The sequence below is a fragment of the Cyprinus carpio genome, chromosome B20 (assembly GCF_018340385.1).
Source record: "Cyprinus carpio isolate SPL01 chromosome B20, ASM1834038v1, whole genome shotgun sequence".
In the NCBI taxonomy this organism is placed as follows: Eukaryota; Metazoa; Chordata; class Actinopteri; order Cypriniformes; family Cyprinidae; genus Cyprinus; species Cyprinus carpio.
Genome location: NC_056616.1, coordinates 30494787 through 30511379, shown reverse-complemented (window position 1 = coordinate 30511379; position 16593 = coordinate 30494787). Strand labels below are relative to the sequence as shown.

General features: G+C 36.6%; 1 protein-coding gene across 1 annotated transcript; it reads left to right on the top strand.

The window, feature by feature from the left end:
* Positions 1–114: 114 nt before the first annotated feature.
* On the top strand, positions 115–15628 carry LOC122141000 (ras-related protein Rab-32-like). The gene is made up of 3 exons (XM_042746583.1): positions 115–528; positions 11590–11867; positions 15456–15628. Exons 1-3 carry the CDS (start codon positions 315–317, stop codon positions 15603–15605), a joined length of 642 nt encoding a protein of 213 aa, XP_042602517.1. The 5' UTR covers positions 115–314; the 3' UTR covers positions 15606–15628.
* Positions 15629–16593: the final 965 nt, after the last annotated feature.

The following is a 16593-nucleotide window of genomic DNA, read 5'->3' as shown; positions in this document are numbered from 1 at the left end:
AAACTCTTTTATGTAACTTCCACGACTCACCAGACCGCAGCGCGTGAGTGTGTGTGTTCTTTATTTCACTGACCATAAAGCCCAACCTTGTGAAAAGCACAGCAATCCAATCGAGGCGTGATATTTCCGGGTCCTATGACTTATCAGGTGGTTGTCCGGTGGGAGGAGAGGGAGCGTGTGCTTTCTGTTTGAATACTTTCCTTACTCACGTCCCCGAGCCCAAAGCACTTCTCCAAACTGTGTGAGGGAGTAGAGAGGAAGTGGTTGCTCAAAGTTGCCAAAACTTTCCTCTCTCATAACTGACATTTGGCAGCATGGCAGGCGGGTCTGTGTCGGAGTGTAAGGAGTATTTGTTTAAAGTTTTGGTAATCGGGGAACTTGGTGTGGGAAAGACGAGCATCATCAAGCGATACGTGCACCAACTCTTTTCGCAACACTACAGAGCGACCATAGGAGTGGATTTTGCGCTCAAAGTCCTCAACTGGGACAGTAAAACACTAGTGCGGCTACAGCTATGGGACATCGCAGGTAAGGACGTGTAAATGGATATGTCTTAAATCTCGGTTTTATTTTATAAACCTACAGATACAGTTTTAAATGTTTTGTATTTTATATGGCCACCCTTATAGTAGCTAGTTATAAGTTTTTTTTTCTTTCCTTGTCTCGACATTAAATAAGCCTCCAGGCACGCACACAAGGTAGCACATGACTCTTAATGTAATGTTGAGTTTAGACTAATGATGGAAAGTCCGAGTTCATTCAGAGTTTCGGTTCCTCTGAACAGTTCGTTTAAATGAATCGTATACAGATTCAACTTTTCTTATAATGTAAATCATGACGTGTTCCGGTATTGCGTGGTATCCTGTATCCTGACGTAGCATATTACATATGCGATTAACCATTTCAGTAAATACGGTAAATAAAATATAGCCTAAAGTCTGTAGAACAGTTGGCTATATGCATTTTTAATTTCAGTTAAGTTTTATTAAAAGCCTAAAATGTAAATGATAGTTTAATTTCATGTGTCCACTTTGATTCGGTTCAAAACACAAACCAAATAATTTGCATTTAGGCTACAACATAAACTCAACATTTACTTTTGTTATTGCTCGGTTGAAAAACTTAAAAGGGTAATATGATGTTGCTAAAAAATAACATTATTTTATGTATTTGCTGTAATGCAACATGTTTATGTGGTGTAAGGTTCAGAAAACACATTTTCCACATACTGCACATTATTGTTTCTCTTCTATGCCCTGCCTTTCTGAAAAGTGTCGATTTTTACAAAGCTCATGGTTCTGAAAAGCGAAGTGTGCTCTGATTGGCCAGCTATCCAGAGCGTTGTGATTGGCTGAATACCTCAAGCGTGTGACGGAAATGTTACGCCCCTTACCATACTGTGATGCCATGTCCCGGTGTGATGAGACAAAACCAATAAAATCCATTACAAATGAGGCATTAGTTGCATCCAGTGGGGACATAATTACTGATTATAATGACTTATATTGTCTTTTTATGCGTTGCATCATGCCGCATAAACATAAAACCATGTCTGTATTTGTGATCAAAGAAGCAACAAACAACTAGCACTGCTCTACACTGCTCAAAACTTGCGTTTAAATCGTCAGTGGCAAATTCTTTAAATATGAAAACATACTGACAGGCTGTGAGTCAGCATTATTTGTCAGAACACCGGCATTGTAGTCTACTCTCCCAGGTTAAAGGCCTTGTCCTCTGTAAAATGCACTGCACACATCTGATTTTTTTGGTTGAATTTCTCAAGCGTGTGACGGAAATGTTAGTTAGAAATCAGGAGATTTTCCTCGTCCTCTTTTAGAAGGCCAAACAAAGTAGTTTTCGCTTTCACAACAGCATCTCCATGACATGAACATCTTACTACAGTGAGAATCAAAGTTACGCATTCTTTCTTTGCATGAACATTTGAGCGGTGTTATGTGAATTTAAAAAAAAAATCTGACTCGATGAACGTTTCTGATATGGCTTTGATTCCAGATGCTCCCGGTTAGGCACCCCAAGGCTACTTCAAATGAAAAAGGGAAATCCTGGCTATTATGACATTTAAATAAATGCACAAAAAATAATAAATAAATAATCAGTTTGGAAAGAATGCTCTAAAATTTCTGAAAGCCCAGAATAAGTGTGAGTCCTAGCTTACTGTGATCACATTAGCCAACATAATTACTAACGCAATGTAGGTCATGTTGTGAGACGAGAGGGAGGGGAGCGATATGCTTCATGCCACTATTATGACTCCGTGAGCTGCTAATCTAGACATAACAGGGGCCAGAACGTGTTAAAAAATGTTGTCTCAGTAAGCAGCTCAGTGTGTTTTGAGACACAGCCTAAATGTACATAAGTTTACTAACCAATATCTTTGGTTGATTTGGTGGCACAGACTGAGCTACAGTGCTGTGTAACTGAACATGCTTTAGGGAAGTGAAATCACGTATCAACCAAAACATTAACATATGACGTTATGGAATGCAAGCGAGTCATAAAACAAGAACGCAATCTCTTTTTGAGCTTTCTTTCTTTCTTTCTTTCTTTCTTTCTTTCTTTCTTTCTTTCTTTCTTTCTTTCTTTCTTTCTTTCTTTCTTTCTTTCACTGTCTCCCTTGTGAGGTAACAGTGAGAGAGAATTGTATAACTACTAGCCTTCACTTGCTTATAAAATCACATTCGGCAGATTGCCTGGCGCTCCACATGAAAAAGGAACACAGCTTTAATAACACTGTTCGTGGACTTTTCATGCACTTCACATACATCTAGGCTACACGACTGGAATATTCCATAGCTATTCTGTTGTAATAAAATAAAAATGCAATAAAAATTTCTCCACCCATACAATATACTGTCATACATTTAACCCTGAAAAGCCTGACATATCAAATATTTTTCTTCTTCTTTTTTTCTACATAATAATGGACAAAGAGTCAAAAATCTCATCTGTGGCAATTAACAACATATAATCATGTCCCTGTTACACTTAAAGGGGGGAACAAAGGCCTTCTGTAGCGAATCCATGTGTTTTTGTTAGAAAAATATCCATATTTTAAACGTAATAAACACTTTTTTATTACTTCTGTTATCTGTCATACGCGGAAGCCACAGCGACTGCAGGAGCGCTGATGACAACACAGCTGTTTCACGATTGGCCAGATTCACCACATGACAACGACCAAGTGTGTTTCGGGTTTATTCCAACCTTTTCAATTCCAATAATGGCCACAAACCTGTGTTTTTAGAATGGTAAAAGCTTTTTTTACTGTAGTCGCACTGTTATATTGAGTCACATTTATCATAAAACACTGATAAAAGCATATTTACCCCCACTTTATTAGTATTTAAATAGTATATGATAATGTTGAACTTTATTTTTGGAAAGATGGCACTTTATTAAGCAGTATATAAAAAGTGTTTCTGTTGCTCATGAAAACGTTTCTAAAACGTCTGGGTATTTGACAAATATCGCATTTTAATCACTATCTGTGATAGAGTATGTAAACACTGCGTGAGTGTCACTAATGGGAGCAAAAGGTTTTTCAAGGTTTGATCAAGTTGATAATTTAGAGGATCAAATATGATCTAGTAAGATTTGTAAGGTTAATAATGTAATGACTCCGCATTTTCACACTTAAGTGCTTGTGAGACATTGGAGAGCTGTTTGTCTGTAATCTATTCACACTCTTTCTCTTCCTATTGCTGCACTGCTGCTGTCATTAGAGGCAGACCCACACTGCAATCTCTGTATTTCCCCAAAGACAGATTATGTCTTTCCACTGCACTATTCTTCGAGCACAATAGCACCATGGAGGCATGTGTAATTCAATATACCGTACCAACTGTCCACAGCAAACAAATGGACAACTTTAGTTTTCAATTTAATTTTAGTGTCATGTGCGTCAGCCTCCTGTGAAATTGAATTGTGTGGATTTGTATGGCTGGGATGGTTTATTGGTCTAAATAATGATATATCACCTTATACCTTGCCTACCCTGAACCCTAAACTCTGTACTCTGGAATGATACAAGTATTTTAAAATTGAAATATATCTCTGATGCTCTCTTTGAAGCCATGTTTCTTTAATAGATGTTATGAATGTCAGTCTGACACAACTTCACAGTTACTGGGACACAATGCAGAGACAAAACATCTGACATCTGTTCTTGGTTACACACACGAGACACTAACATTCTTGTTCACTATTATGAAACTGAACAAGACATACAGCAGAGGAAATGTATATGATTTAACTGTCTGTATTTAATGCCAAGCTGACCAGCTTCATTTCTGTTCATTTTAGATTATGAGGAAAGACTAATTTTGTTTTTGTTTTTTGTTTTTTTTGGAAGTGTGATAGTTAATAAGATTTTTTTCTTCAGTAAGTTTCTAATTTTTTCTCGCATAATTACCTGGACAAAGTTGTTCACCAAACATGTGGACATTTTGAGTACAAAGTCCAGGCAATTATGAACAATTTAAGGCTGTATACAGTCTGTCGGGAAAAAAAACACTTGATTTTTTTTTTTTTTTTACAGGAAGTGGAGATTAAATAAAAAAGTATATTTCATGTCAAATAAAAATATACATATAGCAAATGAAACATGCATACATTTCTGTAAAAAGCATAAAACAAAATTGTAAAACGTGGAATGGCAAACAAATATACAGTCTTTAGCCAAAGAGTTATAAACTTTGTTAACCTTTTGTAGTTTCATTTCTGTATCTCAGATCCTGAGGCAAAGTTATTGTACTGTAAGACACTTTATTTTATTTAATTTATTTTAGGTTAAAAAAATTTTTTTGATAGTTTATATACGTTTTTCACAGAAAATGTTCTTAAATTATCTGTAAAATTACCTGTACTAGTCGTTCACTAATTATTTGGACATTTTAAGAATGAAGTCCAAGCAATTATGAAAAATTAAAACAGGCACTATAGGGAAAAAAACACATTATATTACATTTTAACATTACTATATATACTTAAAAATGCATTATTTTATAGGAAATGGAGATTAAATGAATGAGATCAGGTACATTATATATTTAATGAAATGTATAACAAATAAAAACCCATCAAGTATATTTATGTAAAAAAAAGTATAAAACAAAATTGAAACCCTAGAATGGCAACAAGTGTACATTGTCTTAGCCAAAGAGCTAGAGTTTTCTGCATTTAAAAGCCATTTTTAGAGGATTGAGTGGCGTTTCATCAACCGTGGATTGTCCTTCATTTAGACGCCAGTGTTTCTTTAAAATAGAGTTTATGTACCCTTCTTCCTTCATTGCTTTCTCACTCAGCCTTTTATTCTCTCACCTCAGTCTTGGTTGTCACAGTGAGCTGCAAGGACAACATCAATGAAGTGTGAATCACAGAGGTTGCATTCTTTCAGTCTGTATGTAGGTGCATGTGTGAATGTGTCTGGAGAACAGTTGGAATGCTGTACTTTACTGTGTGGTGTACCATATCAATGATGTGCGATTAAAAACACAGGCATCTGTTCACTGTGACATTCTGGCCCAGTTCCCAAAGCTAGTCCAGACCTGTATCATCCTAGATCAAGTTGATCAAAGTCTGCCCCATTTATGGATTTACTTCTACACTGCTAATTAACCCTGTTAATCATGCACATAATTGGTAGCTCAGTGGTAGTAATCAAGTACGCTGTTTTCTATACCCGCACCGACTAGCATTTATGATAATGACCCTGAATTGGATGACTGTAATCAAGGCCTTCTGCAAATACGTATGTGTCGGACCCTGACTGAAGCCAGTGGCTCACCCTCCTACCTTGGCCCAGAATAGCAGTGCTCCACTGGGGCTGTCTGAAAGGGACATGCTTATTACAGACATGGAGATTTAAAGAAAGTCTTAACATTGTGCCAAGGATTGGGATGACATCTTAGAGCAGCAGTGCCTCCATCCATCCATCCATCCATCCATCCATCCATCCATCCATCCATCCATCTATCTATCCATCCATCATTCCATCCATCCATCTATCATTCCATCCATCCATCCATAAAATATATACCCATTGTTAATGTATTTATTTAATCTTCACATAACGTTGTTAACTTCTTTTCTAAATATAATGTTTTTTAAGAATTGCCTAATGCTTACCAAGACTGCATTTATTTCAGCAAAATTACAATAAACACAATAATATTGTAAAATATTCTAAAAACATTTAAATAACTGTTATTATATTTTAAAGTATTTTTTTTTCATGTGACGGAAAAACTGAATTTTCATCAGAAATTAATGAAATTAATCTATATTTACTAAAAAAATAAAAAATAATATATATATATATATATATACACATGCACACATACACACACGCACACACACACACACACACACACACACACACACACGTGTGTGTGTGTGTGTTACAGTGTTCTCTGTCAGTATTGGGTTGTCTTCAGGGGTGTTGATTGCAGATAGCCTTTGCCCCAGTGCTGTGAAGCCTCTGTCTCTGGTCATTAGCTGTACTGTTGGTAAGGGATGTAACAGTGGCCCAAAGCGTCTGAAGTGTGTTGATGTTCCACGAAACACCAAAAAAAATATGCAGCTGGCTCGTCTGGCTTGGATTGTTCCCATAGCAACACACCCACAAGATTGTTATCTTGATAAAGGCCATGCAGGAGAAACTTCAGGTTGCCATGGCTATGGACAGCGAGTATCCCTGTCTCCCTACGCCACCACCCTCTCTTTTCTCTCACTGTCTCAAGCTTTTAAGTGATCTTTTCAGTGATTTTTTTGAAGTGATCACCATAATTCACATTAGCACTCATATTTAGAAGTATATAGATTTGTTGTAAAATTTAACCATGAAATTAAGCAACAGGGTACTTTAAAATAAGAAAAAATGCTGCTCGTCACATTACTGTAATAGTTTGAAAGTTACAGCATGTGGGTCAATGTCATGACACTCTTTTTATCCTATACATTAATTAATTGAAAATGAAAAAAAAAAAAAAATGCAATTATACAGCTACTTTAATCAATATATAGTTTAGTCATGAAACTCTATGGTGCTGGCTGACGGGGTGTTAATGTTACTGATGATATTCAGAGAGTTAAACGACTCGGCACAAGCTCATTGGTTCATGCTGCATATGCAGCCAATGAGCTTACTGCCTTGCATTTAAATGGCTGGCTAGCATTTACTTGAGTTTCCTGCAGTGCGCATTCAGAGTTCTCTGAAACCCTCCACCTTCCCCAGCTCCACCTGTATAGATCTGCTATGGGTTATTCTATATGCAATTTCTGCAGCAGCAGTATGTCTTAAATACTCACGGCACTGTATTGCCATATGCAATGGCAGTAGCAAGTTCCTGTACTTGCTTGCAGCAGCAGCGATAATCTACAACTACAGCAATAACCAACAGCAGCGGAATTTCTGCAGAAGTGTAGCAGATCTGTTCTGCCAAGACCAAATACATTAACATTGTAATATCCATCACCATGCTAAAATGTTCCGAGAGTTGTCATGATTGAAATATATTTTATGATATGGCATTTTTTAACTTCTGAATTTTTTAAATTTTTACTCTGAAAAATGTAAGTTTAACCCAGTTTATTGCAAGCTGTTTGCTAGAGATGTCAGTTGTCTATGACTGATTGAATTTCTGTTCCACATATGATTTCTCATTGAACTGATATATTATATTTAATAAAGCCAGTGCTACTTGGTGTGGTTTTAAAAGGAAGTAACAGAAACTGCTATCAGAATGAGTCACTGAATAAACCTCCACTATCATTAAGACTCACTCAGTGTTGTCAAAACTGTTCATTGTTAGTCATATTTATTTTAAATCATTAGCCGCTATTGACCTCTCAAAATGTTGATTGGCCCCTCTCTTTTGCCGCCATGCAGTCAAAGCTTTTGTTTACCTCAGGTCCCTTTTTGCCGTTGAGAAACTGTCAGTTTGTGTTGTGCTATATTTGCACATGCCACAGGCGGATCGACGTCCCATCGATTCTTTTGTGAGTTGTAAAAACAAGTCCATTGATTGGTGATAAATGGAGATTGATTCTTGACATTTTTTCCCCAGGAGGGAGAATGAGGTCTCCCACCACACAATTATTGACACCATCATTCCTGACGCTCTCATTCCCTGCACGAACAATCTGAAGCGTCTACATTATTGATCAGAAGCACAAATGATGAAAAATAATAAAAATGACAAAAACCTTACCATCACTGTACCTCGCCTGTCAAAAAAGGCCTCTATTAAAAAAACAAAACAAAAGAAAAAACAAAGTGCAGATCTCTTGTGGTTTTCCTGCATAATAAGCCCTGGTTTTTCAACCACTGTAATCATCATGAATCCTCCCATGTGTTCAATTTTTTTAGGACAATCTGCCATTTTCATTAAAAAAAAAAAAATTACCACACACACACACACACACACATATTTTATATATATATATATATATATATATATATATATATATATATATATATATATATATATATATATATATATATATATATATATATATATATATATATATATATATATAAATAAACTGAACCGGTTGTATGTTTGTCCTCAGATCAGGCCCATCAGGTCTTCTTGCCTGTAGAGAAAGTAAAAGTATTTATAAGCACAACTTCAGTACAAATTTTTTCACAATCAAAGAAAATGTGCATTTCTTTGAATTGGCCAAACTAGATGAGCTCAAAAATGTCTTTCTTGGCTTCTTCATTTTAGTGCAATTTCACACACCCCTCAGGGAGCCATGGACCAGGGAAAGCACCTTTCATTGTGAAACTATTACATCACACTGTGGCTTTTTTCACAGTTAATACAAGAGCATTCTACTCCATTTGCCTTTTTTCATGTCGGGCTAAGCCTCAGCATTCACACTATTCTCTCAGCAGTTCTCCTTTTCTCTTTCGATAAGTAGCTGACTGTCTGTGAAGCACTGCAGGTACAGTTCGCTTGGTTCACTGGTCTTCTGTTTTTCTATAGTAGCGCCACACACAGAGAACAATTAATTCTGAGAAAATACCAGTTCACAACAGCATGCACAGCATATTGTGGCATAAAGTATTGATCAAGGGTACGATTCTGGCCCTTCACATGCTGTTTCTAGGAACTAAAAGTATTTCTGAGATTTTCTTTCTTGACTTGCTCTGTGACAGCTGGCCCAGCACACCAAATGCGTTCACGAGTTCGTATGTGGGTGATCTCTGGGTATTCAGTCTCTTTAATACGTCAGAGCGAGTTTTTAAAAAGATTTTTAGGGCTGTGTGCCCAAAATGGACCGGGAGCCAAGAATTAAGTTCTGTCTGTGTGTCAGCCCTCCGGTGTGTTCACCTGAGGTTAAATGGTCTAAATTTAGACCAGCAATCAAGAGCAATTAGCTGCTGAGAGACCTAAGGAGCTTTTGGCGTGTGAAGTGCGTAACTGAACAAGCGAAGATAATGGAGCTGAGACCGTTGGGGGGTGAAATGTGCTCCATGTTTCAATGCTGATCACTGAAAACCTAATATAGACATCCAAGGGTCTACACGCTATAAACCTACTGTATTGAATGCAGCGGTAGAGAGCATGGTTGGACTGGGACAAAAATTTGGCCTTGTAAAAATCCAGTTCATGTGGCCCACACATTCCTCTGTAAATGTCTTGAGGGCTTATTGGGACATTTAAATTTAAATAAATAAATACCACAAATCTATAACAGCAGATATTACTGAATATGATGCAGTTAACTATATTAATATAGCTTTTTTTGCCTATTAAAAATGCATCAATTGACAGTAAAGCACTAATTTTGTTTAGGATGCAGTAAAGTACATTTACTGCAATAAGTAACAATAAATTTATGCACAGCTGCATTCTGTCAATCTTAATTTTAATTATTAAAAAGATGTGAATTTAAATGTGTTTCCATCATAGTTTAGGCACATTTTTTCTTATCGGATAAAAAGTTTATCCTAGTCAGTTGTGCGCATAAGTTTTTAATGCACATTTTTAGAATTTATGCGCATCTTGTCATTTCCATCCAGTGTTTTTTTTTTTATGCGATAATCCAAAATGCGCATAAAAATAGGTGGATGGAAACATAGCTATTGTTATGCCAGTAGGTGGCAACAAGTGATTGTCTTCAAAAGTGAGTCATTCATTCAACCATTCACTCAGCAACACTTATTCATTTATGAATTACTTCAGTGACTGCCATAATGAGCGAGCCATTGAATCATTCACTCAACTTTCAGTTTTCGCTGGTTGAGCAAAAATAAACAGCAGCTGGGACTCTGGCTTTACTGCTGCATAAACACTGAGACTAGAGTGTTGTAGACTCATGAAACTGCTCTGAAGTCTTTTTGTTCCTGTGGGAAAGTCACAGATCTGATTCTGAGGGCTCTAGGTTACTTGATGCTAGGTGTTCACAACTCGCTTTTTTAAAAATATAGCATCTAGCTTAGCATACCGCTCTAAAAATATACCAATTAAATGCAGCATTACTCAAAAGCCTTCAGTTAATCTTGCTATTGTAGAAATGCATCATTATTTACTCTTCCTTGTGTTGTTGGGTATATATGTGTACATACTTCCTTGTGTTGTGTGCGTGTGTGTACAAGTGAACTATCCCTTTACAATTCCCTTATGTTGGATGTCATATGTGACTGGAATTTAAAGTATGTAACAATCACAGTAATCATAAATGATTGTGATTAGTTCAAATAATCACGACAGGCCTAGCTTGTCTCTTTGGTTCAATATGAGAACCCTTTTGGTATCTAGTGAAGCAAGTCCACTGTCTCTTTCTATCATTTTCTCCTTCTCTAATTGTCTATTGCTTGTCTCCCTTTTGTTGTCTTGTCTTGTTCTTGTTCTCTTTACAATTTACATCCGTTCTCTTCACCATCTCTTAGTTTTAATGCCTTGCTGTGTTGTATCAAAAAGGAGGTCAAGCTTTTTTTTTTTTTTTCCTTTTAAGCTAGTAAGAATAAATGGCAGGTTCAAAAGCTATTTCTTAACCGCTTTCCACGTGTTTTGTACATTAAAAAAGGTACACTTGAATATAAAAGCTTGGTGTATTCTCTTGATTTTTACACATTAAGGCAGTAAATGTAATGACAACGAGTGTGGTGAATTTAGGTGAGAGGGATATGAGAGGGGTGTGTGTGCACTGAGACGGTTCTTTGATGTGTTATTAGCAACTACCGCTGGGCGAATCTTTCGCTCCACTCTTCCTTTTTTATGTCCATCTAGCTTTCAAAGATTTTGCGCTGTGCTGGGCTTTATCCCTCCCCAGGCAAAATGAACTATGAGACCGAGCAGCACATCTCAGCTGATTGTGACCAAAATCAGTCAGACTTTATGTTCTGTGGGCTGGAACACGAGAGCACAGTATTACAGCGATTAATATAAAACATGCTTTTAATTAGCAACCAAATGCTCTCATTAACTCCCATGATAAAAATGTATGGAAAACACATTAGGGAATTTCAAACTGGTTGAATATGTTTGTTACATATTTTGTTAACCTCTCTATCACTCATAATAATTGTGCTTGTATTATATGTTTGTCTCAGTTTAGGTCAAGAACGGTTTGGGAACATGACCAGAGTTTACTATAAGGAGGCAGTGGGTGCGTTTGTTGTTTTCGACATTACTCGAGGCTCTACATTTGAGGCGGTTTCAAAATGGAAGCACGATTTGGACAGCAAGGTGAAACTGGCCAATGGCAATCCCATCCCTTCTGTCCTTCTCGCCAATAAATGTGACCAGAAGAAAGATGGATCCAACAGTTCCTCACTTATGGACAACTTCTGCAAGGAGGCTGGCTTTTTGGGATGGTTTGAAACATCAGCTAAGGTAATATAAGCTCATTCTATGTTCACTTAGCCACTTAAATGTTTGTTTGTGCTTGGTCAAACTGAAGGAGTTCTTGTCACGAGACATTTTTGCTAAGAATAGAAGCTTCTTACTACACCTTTCCTCTCTAATCAGCTCAGACTACCATGAAAGCTGCCATATTAGTATCAAGTATTTTAAAATGGCTGACATTCTCCATGGTATTAAGGCCAAAACGGCACCACTGCGGCAGTCTTAAGAACATTAGCCACTCCTCCTGCTTGAATCACCAGACGAATGTCAAATGCGCAATGTGTAACTTATCACGTGAAGCAGCGGGATGTATGGGATTTTTGAGGGAGAAATTTTTCATCTCAGCTTGAATTGATGAAACTTTGCCCACTGATTTAAAATGTTGTACTAATAGCACGATGTTTAGTAGTACATTGGCTAAAACCTGAATATCAAGATTGACTGAGTGCATTGCAATACACTATTTTGATTCATTTTTAAATTGTTTTTATTAATTTATTAAAAGGAGTTATTTTTTATTATATTACAATTCAAAACTTTGGAGTCATTTAAATTGAAGGTAGAGTCATTGGAGTCATTTTTATTTAAAAGAAATTAATACTTCTATTTAGCAAGGATGCAACATCAAAAATGGCATTAGAGATGTTTATAATGGTTTTAAATAAATTCTGTTCTTTTGAACTTTCTATCATCAAACAAATCCTGAAAAAAATGTATATCACAGTATTTTTGATCAAATAAATGGAACCTTGGTAAACATAAGAGACTAAAAAACATTATAAAAACAGACCACAAACTAAACAGTAGTGTATTTTTGCTTTTTGACACAATTAATAATAGCAGTAATGTATTATGATCTGCAGTCTACATCAGTAAAAAACATGTATGCATTTTGAATATTTTGCTACTAATTTCTTTTAAATTGATCAATTTGTTTATTTATTATTATTGTTTATATTCTTATTATAATTAATGTATATGATTTATTCAACTATATTTAACTATATATTATTTATGCTCTTGTGTTTGTGACATGGAAAGTCATCCTGTCTAGATAAAGTTATTTTTCTTAGTGCCTGTAGTATGCTGACTTTCACATGGTTTTTATTACAAATGGTTGTCATTCCCGACTAAGATCCATATAGTCACATACTGTATTTTACAGTATCGGTGGAATCTTAAAAACTCTGCAAAAGATAAAGTTTTACATCAGCCGTTTCTTTGATATATTTTGCACGTTAATCTCTTTCCTATTATTACACACACATTTGAGGGATGCTAGGCGAGTCTGGATAAATTAAGTATATACATATTGGCTAAAGAGAAATACTCTGGGTTTGAGAGAAGCTAGAAAAGAGGAACAGGAAGGAGGGAGAAGGAAATGTCTGTTTGTTAAATCCGAGGAGTGCAGTGTCTTGAAGGTTGTGTGATTGTGTAGGTATTTAACTGTTAAATTGTACCCCTTGAAATGCATTTTCAAGTCACACATTTTGGCCTTAAATATATCTTACATAAAACTGTGTCTTGCTATTTAAAAAGTGTTTGTTCGGTTTCTGTCTGTAGCAGTGTCTGGTCTTAACTGTTTAACAGAAGGTGTCTCATCAGTCAGTCTGCATAAGCACATGTTTCTGAAATAGATCTCTCCATTAGGGACTCAAGCACACAGATGTCTGGCAGGGAGCTCTGGCACCTGTCGTGTGTAAATGTGTGTTTTGTGCACGTGCATGTTTGTGTATGGTAAATGTATCTATCAGGACCTCCTCGTGTTTCAATCAAGCCTCTAACGCTGACTGATCTAAAAGATCTGTCCGTCTATAAAGATCTTTTCTCTCTATTTTTTATCTCCTGCTATTGCTCCACTCCCAGTGGACTGCATGTGTATTTTGGTTTTTGCACCTAAAAATAAATTACCCCACTTTTTGAACAAATGACAGTTGTAGAAAATGTTGGAAGACCATAAACCTTGAAGTAAAAATATAAATAAATAAATACATACATACATAAAAAGTATTGTGTGAATAAAGTTTTAAAAATGAAATAAGAAATAAAATCACATTGGGAGCTATAATGTGAAAACGTTGTAAGAAATGGTAAGAAATCACATTGCAAGATATGAAGTGACATGGGAAATATAATATAGCAAATGATATAGAAATTGCAATTAATTTGTATTTTTCTGAGATAGAAATACTCAAAAATACATATGGTTTTCATACAGTATACAACACCAAAACGCCAAAGATATATAAAAAAAAACATGCATTAAAGAATTAATTTTCCTCCTTGTTTTTCAGTGAACTTGACTAAACATCATTTATTTTGGAACAAAATTGTTTAAGCATAAATCTCATGAAAATTGTGTTCATTTAATGCTTAAAACAACAAGAAGAAAATGCACAAATTGAGCAAGAAAACTTGATTCAAGATATGTTCTTTGAATATAAAAGAGTCTTTGTAAAACATTTTTGATTCTAGAGAAAATTTGTCTTTTTTTTTAAAATGTTAGACATTTTTACTGGATAATTGGGCAAAATACTCTGAAAATGTGTGGGCAGACCAGTAGGCTACAGGGCTTCTGTAAGCTCTTTAGTTTTAATTGATTATCATTATAGTTCCATAGCAAGTCTTTAAGTTCAATCAAGCCTTTCTGTGGCCCATGCAGATTTCAAAATGGCAATAGTTTCTACCAAAAGAGTAGTTCACTCGCCCTTTAAAACAAGCAAGAGCACAGAACGCCTTCTGGAAGTCATGTCTCAAAAACAGTCTCATGGTGTTCTTAACAAGCTTGAAAAACTCAAGTTATTTACACTGTTCACTGCAAGCAAATAGTGCTCCGTAGGCCATGTATTAGCATTACTGATTATCTTGTTTTTTTCTTGCCCACTGCTGGACATCAGTTGTTTAAAAGAAACGGTCATTGTCACTCAGCATGGCTGTGCCACCTTTATTGTGTTCAGTACTCTGGGTGAATGACAAATACGGATGGTTGGCTTTTGTTTAAACCTTTCTGTTTTCTGCCCTTTTCCTCAAAATCTGTCTCATTCCCACTTTATTGCTTTGAAGCCACCAGACTGCGGATGGGGATAGAGGGATGTAAATGGAAAGACAGTGAATTGTCCGAAAGAGCGATGATAAGAGAGACGTTGTGGTAGGCGGGATGCCATCAATCCAGCTTCATGCTGAAGTACCTCTCGAAGCTTCACTAAGCACTCAGTTTAGCTTAACATGTTAGACTATTGACCGTTCTGTAAATTATCTCAATATTCTGTCAATTATCTCAATATTCCAGTGTCGTTCCAAACCTGTATTACTTTATTTCTTTCTGCAGAACACAAAGAAAGATATTTTGAAGAATGTCTCTGTGTTTTTTGTAAATACAACAATGAAAATCACACAGAGGTCCACTGATATTTGGACCCAACTGTCTTTCATTGTATGTTCAAAAACAGTTCAAGAAACAACAAAATGTATTCTTTTTATCTTATGGAGAAGAAAGAAGACTCTACAGGTTTGGAACAACATGAGGAATGATTTTCGGGTTAACTATCCCTTTAACATTGACTCTGTTCACTGCAGGAGAACATCAACGTTGATGAGGCTGCCCGGTTCCTGGTGGAGAACATTCTTCTTAATGATAAAGGTCTTCCATGTGAAGAGAACAATGGTGACAAGATTAAACTGCACCAACAAACAGTGCCTGCTGAGAGCAAGTCAGGTTGTTGCTAGTGTGGACGCTCTTGTGTGTCCCATCATCTATGTGCGAAAGAAGGCCAGGGACCGAGCTCAAGAAATTCCCCAATTTCCACCTCATCCCAAAACCCTGCCACGGATCACAGCTAACCAGGGGTCAACAGTTTGTGCTCTAAAAGGGGAGATGGGTCCCTCAATGCAGAACACAAGATCCAGGGAGCGTGGTTGGATCCAGATCCAACTCCTCCCACCTTACATATACCTAAGCCTACCCGTCTCCACCCCCTGATCCCTAAACCCACACTTCTCCACCCCTAAACCTACCATTCTCCACCCCTTAACCTACCAATCTCCACCCCCTAGATGGGGATCCAACCACCGCCTCCTGGATCTTGTTGTTCTGCAGTGAAGGGCTACTGGAAAAGGGGAGAAGACATCACTGCCAAAGGACAGATGATCAGATGAAAACATCTTTCTCTGATGCTTTAAATTACCAGTTTTTTCTCTCTCACTCTTGTTCTGCTGCGCCATGTTTGTCTTTTTAATAGCGTCAAGCACGTTACTTCAGTGTGTGCTTGTTGTAATATGCTTAAACGAAATGAAACTAAATGGGTGTCATAGGACCAGGCAAATACCAGTAAAAGTTTCTTAGCACCGAAATTAAATCAAATGAATGCCTTTGTCACAGAGGGTGAGCTGTTTTAATGAATTCTGGACTATTTGCATCTGCTGCTGGGAATTGCCACCCTAAATTTTTGCAGGAAAAGTTCTCAAAATGTCACTTTATGGCAAAAAAGTACATTTTTCCCAGGGCATTAGTCTGAGTTGTGAAGATCAAACCATCACTCTTGAAAACTCTGACCACAAAATAATTTGATCAAAGAAAATTAATTGGTTCCCTCTGTAAGAATCATGGGCCTAAGCACGAATATTTGTGGTTCAGAGAGTAAGATTCATGGTGGTGCTTCCTCAGGCTGACAGCCATGTACATGTTACTGTTTAAAATCTTAACAATGTAGTTTTA